This window comes from Desmodus rotundus, chromosome 8, assembly GCF_022682495.2.
Source record: "Desmodus rotundus isolate HL8 chromosome 8, HLdesRot8A.1, whole genome shotgun sequence".
NCBI lineage: Eukaryota > Metazoa > Chordata > Mammalia > Chiroptera > Phyllostomidae > Desmodus > Desmodus rotundus.
This window is the reverse complement of record NC_071394.1, coordinates 60,553,035-60,569,774: the sequence shown is the minus strand read 5'-3', so window position 1 is coordinate 60,569,774 and position 16,740 is coordinate 60,553,035. Positions and strand designations below refer to the sequence as shown.

General features: G+C 44.2%; 1 protein-coding gene across 8 annotated transcripts in view; it reads left to right on the top strand.

Annotated features, from left to right (window-relative positions):
• The window catches only part of ZNF704 (zinc finger protein 704), a 161,079-nt gene that overhangs the window by 125,925 nt on the left and 18,414 nt on the right, over positions 1 to 16,740 (top strand). For all 8 annotated transcript variants that reach the window (XR_008427476.2, XR_008427475.2, XR_008427473.2 and 5 more), the window contains exons 5-7: positions 6,263 to 6,363; positions 9,930 to 10,197; positions 13,243 to 13,347. Coding sequence is in view for 3 of the 8 variants with exons in the window: in XM_053929536.2 (XP_053785511.1) it covers positions 6,263 to 6,363; positions 9,930 to 10,197; positions 13,243 to 13,347 (474 nt within the window). In the remaining 5 variants the exon portion in view is untranslated. The remainder of the gene's footprint in view (positions 1 to 6,262; positions 6,364 to 9,929; positions 10,198 to 13,242; positions 13,348 to 16,740) is intronic.

Below are 16,740 nucleotides of genomic sequence, written 5' to 3'. Positions count from 1 at the left end.
CATTTTAACGTTATTTTTTAAATGACTATGTCAATGTAAGTCTGTTACTTTACCTATTGGTCTTTTAAGTTACTGTTGGTGGCTTCATTATGAGTGACTATTCACAAACAAAAATCCAAAGCAAAACCCTGAGAACTGCAATGCAACTTTTTTTTATTTTCCCAATTTATTTCAAAGAGGAAAACAAAGAGATGGCATTGATCCAACACCATCCCTCCCTGCATCTCTGCTAGCATTACTCAGCATTGTAACTGTGGGGGTTACACAGCCCCTCTCTCTGTCCGGAGAACAGGGGATAAAGGAGGCCCCTGCCCTTCCCAGAGGCACTGCGTGAAGACTACTGCTCCACACACCAGTCCATCGGGGCTCGACCTGTTCAGTGTCCTGTGGGTCCCCAGGGACACTGGACCTTCGATTGACTAGTCTTGGACAGAGGCTGGCACTTGTATCAGGTGCACAGACTTTCTCTCGGGGGTCACCTGTGCGTGTGGCCCTGGCTGTCATCAGACATGGCTTCATTAATGAACTGGACAGAATATGGTGCATTGTGCATGATCAGAGCTTTTGTTTCTTGGTGCTTTTGTTTCATTTGTCCACTCATGTGTGTATTGTGCATAGTGGATCTCTTACTGTGGCTCATGGGCAAAAATTCTGTTCTGTGTCATAAAGAAATAACATAATCTGTGAGAAAGGAAGGAGCTCTAATCAGAAATCAGGAGACTCTGGCTGGTGTGGCTCAGTGGACCGAGTGCTGGCCTGCAGACCAAAGTGTTGCTGGTTCAATTCCCAGTCAGGGCACATGCCTGGGTTGCAGGCCAGGTCCCCAGTAGGAGGCACATGAGAGGCAACCACACACTAATGTTTCTCTCCCTCTCTTTCTCCCTCCCTTCCCCTCTCTCTAAAAATAAATAAATAAAATCTTAAGAAAAAAAAAAAGAAATCAAAAGAGCCCCATTCTCAACTGAATTTTGCAACACTGCATTTTGGAAAATCATTTCTCTTCTGTGGTCATTGGTTTCTTCATCTACAACATGAACATACAGGTATTATCAACCCTCTCTTAGGACAACCATGAAGATTCAAAGTGACCATAAATAAAAAGGGTTTATAAGCACTTTCTAAACCAACTGGAACATAGCAACGTTGTAACAGATGTTTAGGGCCCCTTAACAAAGCCATGATCCTGACTCTCCTCCTGGTTACAGAAGCTCTCATCTCTCCGGTGCGCCCCTGCCGTGGATACCTCACCCATGTCCCACTTATGTAAAAGGAAAGAGCGTGTGAGATGCCCCTAGATAAGCCACCGTCACTTACTATGATAGTGAAGAAGAAACCCTTGCTGATGATAACTGCATTTGCATACTTAGTTACAGTTTATGAAATATATTTAAATGCAGCATTTCATTTAATCATCACAAAAATTCTTGGCATATCCACATCCTCATTTTGCAGAAGAGGCTCACTGAGGTTAGGCGACTTGCTCAAAGTCTTGAAGTTCTTAATGTGACAGAGGTAAGATCAGCCCAGCTGAAATTGCAAAGAGGAAACTCGAGGCAACTTAATTCAAAGCATCCACATTTGCCTCTGCCTGCAGAGGAAACTCATGTGGAGAGAAAATAATCGGAGGCAGCATCAGCCAACATTACCTGGCAGGGTGGGAGAAGGGTGCAGAGGGTTGGGGAAGAGATGATGGCAGCAAGGGGAACTGCAGGCTGCCTGCAGGGGCCTGACTTCCTGCATGAGGCCCCATCACTTAAGATGGCCTTCAGCCAAGGTAGGCGGGAATACAAGAAGGGGGAAAGAAAGAATTTCTCCCAGCTCTGGAGATCAGTCAACCAACTGTGTCCAGCCAAGTTCTAGCAGAATTATTCCTCTGGAGTTTCAGACAGACTGAAAGGACTTCCCTGGTAGTGTGGGCAGGACACTGGGACTGTAGGAAGGTGCAGTCCCTATCATGACCACAGAGGATGCAGTGACCCACATACAGCCACTCCAGCATTCGGGAAGAAAAATCCTATGGACCGATCCCAGGAGATCTCTAGAAAAATCAAGACATGCTGATAACTGTTAACTATTAACTATTAATATGTTTTTTCTTCATCTTAGATTCTGGATTTGCCCATTCCTTAAAAGAATCAAACCGTTCGTGCTTGGGAATTAGCACCTCAGCTCCAAGTAATGTGACCTTAAGCAAATCACTTGACTTCTCTAAGCCTCTGTTTCCGCATCTGTAAAATATGGGTCATGGCAGCACCAAAAAGATGGGGTTGCTATGAGGGTTCTGTGAGCAGTAAATGCTGGCTGCCCGTATTTTGCATTGACAACAGACTGAAGGGAAATGTGAGAAGTATGGGTGTGGAGAGAACAGGGTGCCTGCCTCCATCCTCCAGCCTGACTCCATCATAACCATTTCAGGCCACCCTGGGCCCCTCAGCCACCTTGGCTTTACTTCAGGTTAACGGAGAGCCCAGCCCACAATCCAGTGAGGGATGAGGGCAGCAACGACAGTGGCAGAAATTGAGGCAGACAAAGAAACCTGGCTCAGGACTCTGACTTCCAGAACAAGCACAGCAACTCAGAGACAGTCACCGAATTCCAGGCTTCATCACTTTCACCTCTTTCACAGGTGTCTGGACCATGGACCACTTTACCTGTGGACTTAGGAGATGCTCAAGTCACAAGGAAAAGCATCAAGTTAACATAACAATTGTTCCGGAGTAAACAATGAACTAATCAGTGTCTCAGTCTTTCAGTCCCAGAAAGAAGTCACTCGCTCTAAATTGCGAATGACAGTTCTGAAAAGCCAGCAGACCCACGCGGCCCTCATGCCCTCATCTCGGTGCTGACTTCACTCCTAGTGCACCCCTGAGCACAGCCTTGTGCAGGAAAACCTGCGCTCCCAGAAATAGGCCCTTTGAGCAAGATGTGGGCAGGGCAATGCTAAGAAAGCAGCTCGGGTCACACTGAGTGGATGTCACAGTGATGACACCACACAGCCAGCCAGAGCAGATGGGGATCAGGGTAAAGACTGAGATCTAGACAACTTAGTGACAGCTTTGTAGAATAACCTGCCACCCCAGCAGTATATGGGATCGGAGCATCTGGAGGACTTCAGAAATCACCCAGCCCAGGGCCAACTTCTCCACCTCACAGGATTGTTTGATCATGTCTGCAAACAGGCCGAAGTCCCCAAAGATTAGACGCACTCTTAGAATCCACTGCTTGAGAAAACACATAATCACTATGGATTGGTGTTAATTCGGGATGCTTTTGATGTCATTACAGAAGTCATTTAAAATCAACTTTAGGCATAATCTCCGTGCAATAAAATGAACCTGTTTTAAGTATACAGTTCAGTGAGTTTTGGCAAGTTTCTACACCTGGGTAATAACCACTCTAATCTAGGCCAGCCTGTTGGTGACCCTCTCCAGTCAGACACACCTTGCACCTTGCAAACTGGCAACTGCTGAGCTGATAATAGATGAACTGTGCATGTTGTGGAACTTAAATTAAATGGAGTAACACAGCATGCGCTTCGGGGTGCACAAAATTCCAAGTGTTGGTAACAGGAACTCTGACATGTGTTGCTTGTGGGAACCTAAAATGGTGCAACCACTTTGTAAAACAGTTTGCCAGTTTCTTGTAAAGTAAGTCACTCCTAGAATATTTACCTAAGAGATAAGAAAACCTGTGTCCACAGAAGAACTTGTGGACAAGTGTTCATAGCAATTTTATTCATTATCACCCTAAACTGGAAACAACCCAAATGTCCATAAATGGGGAGATGGATAAACAAATTGTGGCACATTCCTTCAACGGAATATCACCACCCAATGGACAGGAACAAGCCACCAGTTCACGAAACAATGGGTGAGACTCAAAGTCATTATGCTGAGGTAAAGAAGCCAGACACCATTTATGAAAATCTTTTTATGTTTTTAATTTTCCTTATCACCACATAAGTAAATTTACTTGTCTTGTCAATCCTGTAAACAGTGCGTGTAGGCAGGAGATGTTTCATCAATGGTTGGTATACATTTGAATTCGCCCGTCACTGTGCATTAACCTCACACACTTCACAGACCTAAAATGTTCATCTTTTTCAGTCTTCCCGTTTTACAAGTAAAGAAATAAAGCCCCAAACTGGTGAGATGACATGTATAAGGTTGCTTTCCCAATAAAAGAAAGGACTGGAACCCCTGTCAGCTTCTAGGCATTTGTGGTTTTGGAAATACATCTGTTCATTTCTCAGTCTTTTGGAACCTGCTGAGGGTCTGCGTGGACCTCTTGATCCTGAGAGAGTTATCAAAGCTTCTGCCCAGCAGTGTGGGTTCCTCCCCCATGAGGCCGGCTGTGGGCCATGTATAATGTAGCAAACCCACCTGTGCAACATAACTGAATGCCCCCTACTTCCAAGGACCCTGGTCCTCTTGGTATGCTTGGGTGTAGGAGCCTCCACCCCCAACACACACCTATACACGTATGCACACACTGATACATATATACACACCCTAATTGCCATGTAAGACATACGTTAGGATCTTCTTAGTTGCCTCAGGAAAGTCAACTTGGCCTCAACCCCAGGCTGCTATTGGTAAACTGGACAGTCAAGTGAGCTCTGGAATATAACTTTAATTGGACTTACCCCAAGGCATGAGTGTAGGTATGAGTATTCTTCAAAATGCAGGCATGTCTCCCCCCTTGGAATTGAAGGTGACCTTCAACAGTTGTCTTGTCAATCCTGTGTAATAGTCTGGATTCTGTCAGGAAAGTAGAAGCCACTTCATAAATCCTAAGAAGGCAACATCCTACCAGGGCCAAGTCTTGCCATGAGAAAGACAGTGAGGGCATCTTGGGCCAGGACTGCAGCCTCTAACCCCAAGGCAGTTGGTGTCAGAGACAGTCCAGAAGCTTCTGCAATGGTGGAGAGCTTCCAGGCAGCTGTCCCTTGCTGTCCTGAGCCACGGCACTGAAGCCAGTGTTTCTGCAGAGCTTGCCTGGAACCACATGCTGGGCATGTGTCTCTGCTCATTGCTGCAGGGAGCTTCAGCTGCCCCGGCATGGCTGTGAGTGTCAGGTCAGGCACACGTGATCCCAGTGACAGTGGCCTCCTCCTCCAGACCTTCAGCCTCGTGAACTTGGGTCGAGCTGCCAGGAGAAGCCAGGGTTGAATCACAGATGGTCACACTCAGACTTGGCGGCTGTGACTCTGCCAGCAGCTGTGCTTGGTTTGGCTTCCCAGGACGGGCTTGTGCCTGTGTGGCAAGCCCAGCATTGTTTACTTAGCTGTTTTCTCCTCTCTCCTCCCACTGCAAGAGCAAGGTGGCTGTTTGTAGACAACACTTGTTTTCATTGGATGTAGTTAGGGGACTTTGACAAGTACTTGACTATCATTTAAGGGGCCTTCTGGTTTGAGGAAGAACATCTGCACCTGTGTGCAGACCCTTGATTTCATTAAAGTTGAGCTAATCATGCCTGCACTACAGGGTGACTTCCATTTTTAGAGAAATAACTTTTAAAAAAATTAAAAATAGAGTAATTTTTATATTTGGAAATTAATGTAAAAATAAGATACCCCTACCCAGTGTTTCCACCATGCAAGAATACATACTTATTTGCATTACATACCTCTCCCCCCCCAAAAAAATCATATTGTTCATATTCTTTTATAACCTACTTTTCCCTGTCCTGGCAGGAAGCAGGTGATGTACTCAGAGGGGTAATTAAAAAGAGTTTGATGAAGAGGCTCTTTACAAAAGTATAGACAGGGTTGAGGAAAACCCAGAGGAGGTGGTATGGCATCCCAGAGGCTACCAGGCAAGGCCGTTACCACCCCAAAACTCAGGAGACGAGTAAAGAGAGGGGTTTCCAGAACTCAGAGGGTTACCAAAACTCTGGCAATACCAACAGAAGTGGTAGTTTTCAGGGGAGAAATGTGGCCAGACAGAAGGGAAGCTGAGGGAGCCCATAGCCTCCTGTCTCTCAGGGGCCAGCCGCAACCTGAGACCCACAGGCAAGGGGCCCACTGATACACAAGGTCAACCTCCATGGCCCAGAGCAGGGAGAGAGAGTTTTGAATAGCATGGCTTCATTGTTTGAAAAATGGACAGAAAGCACTCATAATGTGAGGATTTGCCCTTAATGTTGTGAAGTCATTAAATGCTTTGAATAATAAAAGTAAGGAAAGAGGTGTTGGGACAATGCAAAGACAATATTGATACGTTCGTTTCCATTTTAATATAACTTCTTCTCCCGTTTTTAGAACTCCATGAAGGTGATGTTCAAATGCCTCTGGAAAAACTGTGGGAAGGTGCTGAGTACTGCAGCAGGGATCCAGAAACACATCCGAACAGTTCACCTCGGGTGAGGCCACCCTCCCTTCAGAGCTCGGTGTGGGCTTCTCTAGTGCCAGCTCTCAGGCAGGACCCACCAAGCTGTGCCTTAAAAGTTCTAACACAGGAAGGGCCTGGGCTTGCTGGGTCTTCCTAATCACTGCAGATAAGAGGCCCATACCACAAAGTGGGAGGATTGTGGGTGCGAAGTGTACTTTACTGAGAGATGTTAGGTGAGTCACCGCTCTGAGCCTCCGTTCCCTCTGAAGATGAAGTTAATAATACAATTCACCCTATGGGGGGTCACGTGTGAAGGTCAAAAATAAAACATAGAGTGATTTGTAAAAAATACAACACTAGGGTAGGATAGGACCCCTCTGGAATTGTCTGTAAAATTAAATGTGCATTTTTCCCCTCAGAGGCATATAGAGCCTAAAAAGGGTTGAAGTACCATGTGTCAATCAAAGCTGCTCTTGCTATTGTTATGATGCCTGATGACTTGGCTCTGTCATTTTCTACGCTTTTCCTTGTGTTTTATAAAAACCTTTCTAAGGAAAGACAAGACAAATCTTTGGGGGCCATGGTGATAAGGGGCCATATCAGGGGCAGGGATGGTTCCCCAGTCTTGTCCTTTGGGCTCTGGGTCTCTCTTGTCCAGGGATATGGGACTGAAAAGGGACCTTGTGAAGCTGTAAGTCATGACCGGTGCGCAGACAGCAAACCAAATGCTGGGACACACGGAGGAGTCCTTTCAACAACATGAGTGTTGAGAAACAGACACCACAGTCACTTTGCTCAGCAAGGAATAATTTTAGGAAATGCATCATCCATAAAAGTGTTATAAAAAGAAAATAAAAATGCGTTCTGGGTTATTTTGCTCACCTACATGGGTGGAGTCCTTCGATGACTGGAGAGAGGTAGGAACCTCCTCCCCAATCAGTGAGGCTGACATCTGGGGACACAGTCAGACCCTCCCAGAGCACAGCATAGAGGTCACCAAGCAGATCGTCCAGTGGGTGTGGCCCATCAAGGCTGGGCTTCTGCTCCCATTGCCAGGAGGTCTGCCCTGAAGCACTGTGGGCAGACACCCCGTTTCTGTAACTGAAGACTTCGGGAAAGAAATCCTGCGCTGTTTCCCCTTTTACCTCATCATCGTGGTGACTCACAATGGAAATAGCTCAGCATTATTTAAAGGTCTAGAGAGAATTTCCCAAAGCTACAATCAGGAGGTAGGGTGTTTGTTTTCAAGGCCATCTGCCCAGAAAATTGAACCCTGTTCAGCATCATGGGGAAGCTGGTGCTATATTCGCGTCTGTGGACTAGGTGGTACCACAGGGTTTCCTTTGAGCTCCTGGGTGCTCTCCTCCTGGGTGAAGCTCACAGTGCAGTCATTGCATTTGCTTCCTTGGGGTTCCCTTTTCACTCAGCGCTCTAAAATGGCCTTGGGGATTAGCATTCACAGCCTGCCAGTACTCCCAGGAGCAGGCCTGGGTTCGCAGGAGTTCTCAGACAAGAGAGAGGAATCGCCTTTGCCCTAGCCCATGAGCTCAATTTTGTGACTATAGGACAATGGGACATATTTAATGCATGTTTGTTGTGGACACCAAAGCCCAAAGAAACTACATCTTCATCTGAGTCATGCAGTGCACACCGGCCAATTTTTCTCCAAACCGTCCCTCTGTTCTTGTGTTCCGGGGCTCATCCTGACTTACCCCAGGTGGACGCACCCTCTCCCCCAGCCTGTGTGTAGGACTCAGCAGCAACCAGTAGCAATTCGGCCTGCCCTTGACTGGAAAGGAAATGGGGACAGGAATGGGACAGACAGATGCACATTCTTCGTCCTGTTCTCTGGGGTCTTCCGTGGGATGCTGTCAAAAAACCACAGCCACCCAGACCTGGGACGGCACAGACACTTCCCCAGATGCTCAGCCTGAGTATTCAGCAGACATGAACCAGGGCTGGGAGAAGCCACGGATTTGGCCAAAGAGAAAGATTGAGAAAAGGGGGTTTTATTTTAGGTTCTCTGAAGGGATCGTAAGTGGGAAACAGCTTATTGCAAGTCAGTGATCTGTCCATGAAATGTGGGAGACCCCACGGGAAGGAGACACAAAGCCCTCGCTCAGCCACCCCATAAAGCCAGGTTGGTAGATACACACCACTTCTTTAGAAATTAACACTTGGAATAAATGTTTTCTATGGTTTGGACAGTTATTTTAATTTACTCAAGACGCGCTGTGAAAAACTTCCATGGCTCGGGGAGAGCTTTGAAAGCAGAAGACACTTTTCTGCCTTCTGACATGGACCTCATTCTGCTTTTGTGAGCACCGTGTTCTTCTCATGGGTCAGGAACACTTCTCCGCGCTGTCTCATTTAGCCCTCACCACCAGTAGGCACTGTGTTACCCCGTTTCCTCAGTGAGAACCTCACACACAGCTCTGTAGCACAGGATTCGAAACTGGGACACCTGACTCCAGAATTCACGCTCATCATCACTGTGCCAAACAGCATCAGCCTCATTCCTCCATTCAACAGTGAATAGGCACCTACTATATGCCAGATACGCTGATATGTGTGGAGCCTTAAGAGGATGAGCAGCAACACATGGCCCTAGAGAATGTCGTAAGGAAGCAATAGAGGTTAAAGCATTACAGAAATGTATGAAGTAATTTAATAAAGGGAATAAAATAAAATGAACATCCTTCAGAGGGAGCACAGAAGATCTAACACTCCTGAGTGAAGTGCTAATCCTAACCTTCAACCTACATCCAAAACTGGACTCCTCGTCACTTCCAACACCCCACCCCCCAGCCACTGTCAGCACTCATCTGGGTCATCGATGTTGACGGATCCATTTAAGAAGCCACTGAGATTCCTCAAAGCCCCAGTGGCTTTCCTCTCATTCAGAACACAAAGCAAAGCACTTCCTGTGGGTTGTGAAGCCCTCTGTGACCTTGCCTCTGCCCTCTCTTCTCCCACTGCTCTCTACTGCACCTCGCCCCAGTCACTGGCCTCTGCCCTTCTCCAAAGACACCAAGCAACCCCCACCCCTGGCCTTCGCTGCTCCCCACTGTGCACTCTTCCTGCAATCTGGCAGGCATTCCCCCACAACTTGCCCAGGTCTCTGCTCAAATCACCTCCTCAGAGGCTCCCTCTGAACTCAGTTTAAAATATGCCCCACCCCCATCACTTACCCTGCTTAAGGGCACTCTTATGCTTCTTAATTTTTCTTTCTAGGATTTATCTACATGGTACATTAAATACCTATTTATTTATGGGTTCCTTATTTGCCTCTCCCAGTAGATGTAATTTCCATCAGGACAGAATCCATCTACAATTTGGTCACTATGCTATTAAGAGACCCTAGCAAGGTGCCAGCACATAGTACATTCTCAATAAATTGTTGAATAGGTGATTGGTTGGTTGGTTACATGGATTACTCTAAGAGGTCAAGGAGGTCTTTCCTGGAAGTGGACAGCTGAGTGTTGCAGAGTGAGTAAGAGTTTTCCAGGTAGACAAGAGAAAGGAAAAACCTTCCAGACAGAGGGAACAGCATGTGCAAGATGGTTAGTCTGATTGTTTTGCTGTCCTTTGCATTAGGCGTGTGGGGGACTCCGATTATAGTGATGGCGAAGAGGACTTCTACTACACGGAGATCAAGCTCAACACAGACTCAGTGGCAGATGGACTGGGTAGCCTGGCCCCGGCTTCGCCCTCCCAGTCCCTGGCTTCGCCACCCACCTTCCCCATCCCGGATTCAAGCCGAACAGAAACCCCTTGTGCCAAAACTGAGACTAAACTGATGACGCCCTTGAGCCGCTCAGCCCCCACCACCCTCTACCTCGTGCACACCGACCATGCTTACCAGGTGATGTGCCAGGGATCCTGAGTAGCAGTTGGCTCCTGACCAGATGCAGTCACATTCTCCCCTAGGAGTAGAAAAGCAACATCACACACAGTAACCCAGTAGCTGAGTTCGTTTCTTTCTTTTTCTCCTTTTAAAGCCAAGATCTCACAGAGGGGACCCTCTGGGTTCTTGGAATCCCCAGGATTGACAGGGTATCCCTTAGAGGCAATTATGAGGATTATAATCCTTAGTAGTGTAAAGGCCTCAGAAAGATGCCTGAACACTTATTTATAAGTGAAATAAAAAGAGAGGTGAGCACTGAAAAGCTTTGGTATATTGACAGAATAGCCCTGTACCCCAAATCTGGGATTGTATACCTGCCTCTGAGTTGGCAAGCAACCCTCTCAGACTAGAGCAGGGGGTGTCAGTGTTCCCCGAGTCAGTAGTGTCCTCATCCCCTGGGAACGTGGGAGACATGCCAATTCTTGGGGCGCCCAGACCCACTGGACCAGAAGTGGGGTGGGCCCAAAGCCTGGGCTGTGACAGGCCCTCCAGGGGACTGCTTCACTCTGAAGTCTGATAAGGCCTTACAGACAAATCATCAAACAGAGGAAACGGCTGAAGTTCCTTGACCCCAGCAGTTATTAACTCTTAAAAATTGATTTGTTTTAATAAAATGTCAATGCACTCAAAGTTTAAAAAACATTTTATCTGTAATTCTCAACTACCTTATATAACTTTGAAAGGAGAAATCTGCCCTGGCTGGTGCAGCCCAGTGGACTGAGTATCGGCCTGCAAACCAAAGGTCATTCGTTCGATTCCTGGGCAGGGCACATGCCTGGGTTGCGGGCCAGGTCCCCAGTTAGGGGCGTGCAAGAGGCAACCTGTTGATGTTTCTCTCACACACCCATGTTTCTCCCCCTCCTTTGCCCCCTCCCTCCCCTCTCTCTAAAAATAAATACATAAAAGCTTTTATACAATAAAAATTAGAAAAAGAAATCTCCTTTACATACAGGGTGGGGCCAAAGATTTGCAGTTGTTCATATAGAAAATAATGCAGTAATTAATAAATAATGAAAAAACTGTGTTTTGTGTACTCACAACTGTAGATGTATTTTTACCCTACCCTGTATTTGTAGTTGTGTTCTCCCATTCCTGTACTTCAGGCACACTGACCACGCTTACAAGGTGACATGTAAGGGACCCCGAGTGACATGTTATCCCTGACCAAAAGCAGTCACATTCTGACCTATGAGTAGAAAAATATTACACACTGTATATAACCCTGTAGCTGAATTGACTTCTTTTTTTCCTTTTAAAGCAAAGTAGGAAAAGTTAAATTGAATTGTTTTCATTAAAAAGTTAAATCAAATTTTTCCATTATTCTCTTATTGTCAGGTATCTTACTTTTTAGTCTGTCCAGTTTTGTCACTATCATTAATAACTTCGCTATGAATATGTCTGTGCCAGTAGCTTTTTTTTCCTTTGAATTCACAGAAGGGTAATTACTGAGTCAGAGAATACAACCTGAACACTTAGGGCTCCTTCTAAGTACTGCCAAAATATTTTCCAGTGGTGCCAGAGACATAACTACTGTCACCAGCAACTATGGTTATTATTAGAAAAACTAAATCTGTAGAGGAAGAATTTGGCCACTTATTTAGTAGACTTAAGAACAATGGAATGGAGCTAATTATTCAATTAGATGGTGCAATAAATATTATTGCTGACTCTTGTTATGTTGGTCAAAGGAATTATTTATTCCTTTGTTCTTGTTTATCAATGTTGCACTTAGGTCCAAAATCGTGAGCTTGAACAAACTTAATAAAATTATTTTCTTCATCTATAAAATGAGTTGGGACATATACTCAGTGATCTAGAAGGTGCTTTATAAGCCCTGTGTTCGTAATATTGGGATTTCTCTGCTTATAGGTATTATAAACATTCGGCATAGAAAACACTAAAAACAGAGACAAGGAAACATGGAGCAGACTGACAGTGGCCAGAGGGGAGGAGGAGGGGGAATGGTGGAAAGAAGGGGGATTAGTCAAAGAACATGTACGAATGACCCATGGACATGGACAATGGTGTGGGGATGGACTGTGGGAGTGGGGAAATGGGCAGGACAGAGGAGGACAAAGGGGAAAAAATTGGGACAACTGTAATAGAATAAAAAAAGTTTTTTAAATAGTAAAAACAGAAACAGAGAAAGAAAATGTATCCCTTATCCCAATAACAAGAAAGCCCCTTGGTTAATACTTCTTGTGTCTTTCAAGACTTTCTTCCATATGTATATGTAAAAAATTAAGGAATCACCCTGGCCAAGTAGCTCAGTTGGTTAGAGCATTGTCCCGATAAACCAAGGTTGTGGGTTCGATCCCCAGTCAGGGCAAATATAAGAATCAACCAATAATGCATAAATAAGTAGAACCAACAAATCAATATTTCTCTCCCTCTCTAAAAATCAATTTTAAAAAATTAAAGAATCTATTGTAGTACTATTTTTACTGTGCTTTGTTTTCCCACTCAATATATCATGAGTGTTTTTGCATGCCAATGAGTATTCTTCAACAATACCATTTATAATGGCTCTTTGGGTATATCATGATTTATTTACACACTTCCCTATTGTTGGACATTTGTGTTTCCAGTTTTTTATATATATAATTTCTTTAGAATGAATTCTAGAAGTGATATAGCTAATATACAGAATACTAAGAATTTTCATATATTCTTAGATCACCCTCCCAAACGTCATACCAATTTATACACCCACCATCACTGTACAAAAGTTTATTTCCAAATTTTATAGTGAGGAATTATATCTCACAGATGCCCTAAAATATAGAGATGAATAATCAAAAACCATCTAATTTTATACCTTAGTTTGCTTAGATATATAAAAAGTTTATTTTTAGCTATTCTCTTTGACCATGTTTAATCTCTTCCTATAAGATAATTAGCCTAAGTTACTAATACAGCTCAGATCATTTCTTGTTAATAACAGCTAAGGCTCTGGGGAAAATTGTTCTTTCATAACCATTTTCTCTGTTTTCTATGTAACAGGCCACACCCCCTGTGACCATTCCAGGATCAGCCAAGTTCGCCCCCAATGGCAGCAGCTTCAGCATCTCTTGGCAGTCTCCTCCAGTTACTTTCACAGGCATTCCAGTAAGTACAAGTGCAAAAAGGCAAAGAGCTGGTCAAAACCAGATGGGAAGTAAGGGAACAAATTGTAGACTCATGCAAGAAAAAGACAAACATCAGAACACTAGAAGTACCCTGTGTCTTATGCTGTGTTTGTAAATTCCTCAGCAAGATATCTCATGGTTCAGACAGGCCCAGCTACTCTGTGAAAGATGTTTTGACTGGAATTTAAGAAAAGCAGAAGAACGTTTCAGCTGCTGATAAACAATGTGTTAGAAATACATCAAGATTTTTTGTGTTGGTGGTATATTTGTATATTTCCAAAAGGCTTTATAAAATCAATCTCTGAACTCAGATCCTGAACATAAAAGAAGACGACCCTGTACATAAATGACATTTATCATTATGAGTAACCTTATAATATTTATGACTTTGAAATTATTGTTTGTGAGTATGTTATCTTGAAGGTTCAAAAAAGTAAATAAATTGAGATCTCTTTTTCCCCCTAAAGCCTGAATAATATATCCGTATAGATGGGTAATTGGAAAATAAGTGAGTGGTAAAATATGCCATCAGGTTTAAGTAATACATAAGAATTGATTTGACATATTAAATGATTGCTGTCTGATAAATTCCTATGAATTAACCTGATTCCTAACCATTCATTTAAAAATATATTGGGTCTTTTATCTGTCCTCCCATTCTAAATGACAGCTTTGCTGGATAGAGTAATGTAGGTTGGAGATCCTTGCCTTTCATCACTTTGAATAGTTCTTACCAGTCTCTTCTTGCCTGCAAGATTTCTTTTGAGAAATCAGCTGATAGTCTCAATGGGAACTCTTCTGTAGGTAAATCTCTGCTTTTCTCTTGCTGCTTTTAAGATTCTCTCTTTAGCTTTAACCTTAAGCATTTTAATTATGATGTGTCTTGGTGTGGTCCTCTTTGGGTCCAAGTTGTTTGGGACTCTCTGTGCTTCCTGGATTTGTGTGTCAATTTCCTTCATCAAATTAGGGAAGTTTTCTTTCATTATTTTCTCAAATAAGTTTTCAGTTTCTTGTTCTTCCTCTTCTCCTTCTGGGATCCCTGTGATTCAGATGTTGGTATGTTTGAAGATGTCCCAGAGGGTCCTTATACTATCCTCATTATTTTTAATTCTTTTTTCTTCTTGCTATTCTGGTTGAATGCTTATTTCTTTCTTATGTTTCAAATCATTGATTTGAACTCTGGCTTCATCCCCTCCACCACTGGTTCCCTGTAGATTTTTCTTTATAGTTTATCACAGAACATCCATAGACCCCTCACACTATTGATGCTTAGGGCATTGATAACTCCTGGTAAGATCCTGGAAGTTTCATATGATAACGGATATTCATGTTATTTTCTTCCTCACACATCTCTCCCCAAGGACCTCACAAAAGCTTCTTATTTTCAACCCCTGGCAACTCCCAGAGGTTTCCAGCAAATACTAAGACTTCCTGCAGAGCTGATAATAATGAAAGTGGCTCAATCAATTCTGCTGCTCTCTACCAAGGAATATTTATTAAATCCCTAGAGGACTAGCCAACAATAAAAAGCATCCTGCTGGCAGCAGTTTGGGAATTTGTGGTTTCTAGAAACGACTTCTAGAATTTGATTTTTCAATGATATTGTGGATCTGGAGTAATCATGAAAGTTACCTGCTTCATGGAATAGTGACCACTGCTGCTTGCTCTGAAAGACCAAGAAAGCAGTCAATGACATGTTAGTAGACAGGGGGAGAGAACAACTTAGAAATTAGGTATTAGTGTTGTTTCTGTCTAGAACACTGATCTAGAGTAGTTTGCAAGGTCACGTTTGCAAAAAATCCTTCTAAACTAGAAGGGCAGCTGCAATTACAGAATGACAGAGACCTGCTATTCTTGTCTTTGACTTGAGAGCTGGCCTCATGTAAAAACAAGCATAGAGTGTAGATGGAACAGCCCAGTTCAGACTTCTTTTCAGATGGAATTTCCCCCTGTGTTTTATTAAACCATTTCCTACTGAAATGTAGAAAAAAGTCACTCTGAGTAGTATGTTCTCCAAAGTTCCTCAATGTCTTACACAGTAGGATACCAGCCAGGTACCTTCTTTGTTTGTTTTCTAACAGTGAAATTTTAAAACCCTGTTGTGGACACTGTGTACTCTCTATCCCCATCTCAATGCCCTAGGTTTTTCAGAGCCCCTAATTTCACTGTGTTGGTTCAGGGACACTCTAGACTAGAGCTTTCACAGAATGTATACAGAGTGGTTGGGTTAACTGGGTCTCTCACTAAAATCCTATGTGAGCTTCCAATTTATTCTTTAACCAGAGAATACATTCTTTCTCCATTATCTCGTTGTGTGGTCTGGTTCAGCCAATGCTAGACTGTGTTAGCAATCAAGCTTGCCATTCCTATTTGAAAATAAAGATGAGGGTAGAGGGCACTATTTTTCAGGACATCGGTTTTAGTCTAGATTACAAAATGAGAAGGCTTACCACCAAAAATGTTCTTCATCTGCTATACTCTCTATTGATCCTTAACAAAAAAAGGTGGGTGTTTGCTGTCTGCCTCCTACGGGGCATTCACAAGTGCACAGCACACAGACTCACGACTGTCACGCATCCACTGAGGACACCTGCCACACTGTCCCTGTTTCTGCAGGAGTGCTATCCCACCCCTGGAAGTCAGGAGCCAAGGTGAATGTAAGAACATATGAATTTCTACCTTCTAAATGAATGTAACAGGGTTTTCAGACAAAGACTCTCAACATTTTAAAATTATAGTGAATTAGTGTTAATGAGAGCTCAACTGTGTTCATGCTGAATGGTAGAGCAGTTGGCATTTTGTAAAATGTTCCGTAAGAATACATTTCTAGGGTTAGAAGATGGCGGCGAGATAGATGGGAGCGGAGTCCACTTCCCTCTGCACATGGGTGAAACACCTAGCCGATCTACTGAGGAACAAAGCAAACAGCCAACAGCACCCTGGCATATATGAAGATAGGAGACCAAAAAGTGTAGAGGACACTGAAAAATCAGACGGTAAGGAGTTTGCCTCAGGACAAAATGGTCCCTGGGACCAGCGTGGGGACCAGGGCAACAGCAGCCCCAGGCCCGGCGTCCGCCCGGTCTGCTGCAGGTCTCTTGAGAGAGAGCTGGGTTAAAGGCTTCCTCCCCTGCCAAACAAGGCTTGAGCTGCATGCACAGAGAGAGACCTGGTTGCTTGAAGTCGCAGGGAGGGAAATAAGGAGAAGAGGTAAACCCATGGAAACCGTGTGCGTCGTCTGGGGGGGAGTTGAGAGTTGGGCCTTGTCGGGACCTGACCAGGACAGTCCCCGGTCTAGCTGGAGAGGTGGGCTGTGTGAGACGACACGTCCTTCCTCGTGTGGAGCAGCAGGAATGAGCAGGAGGATTTTCTC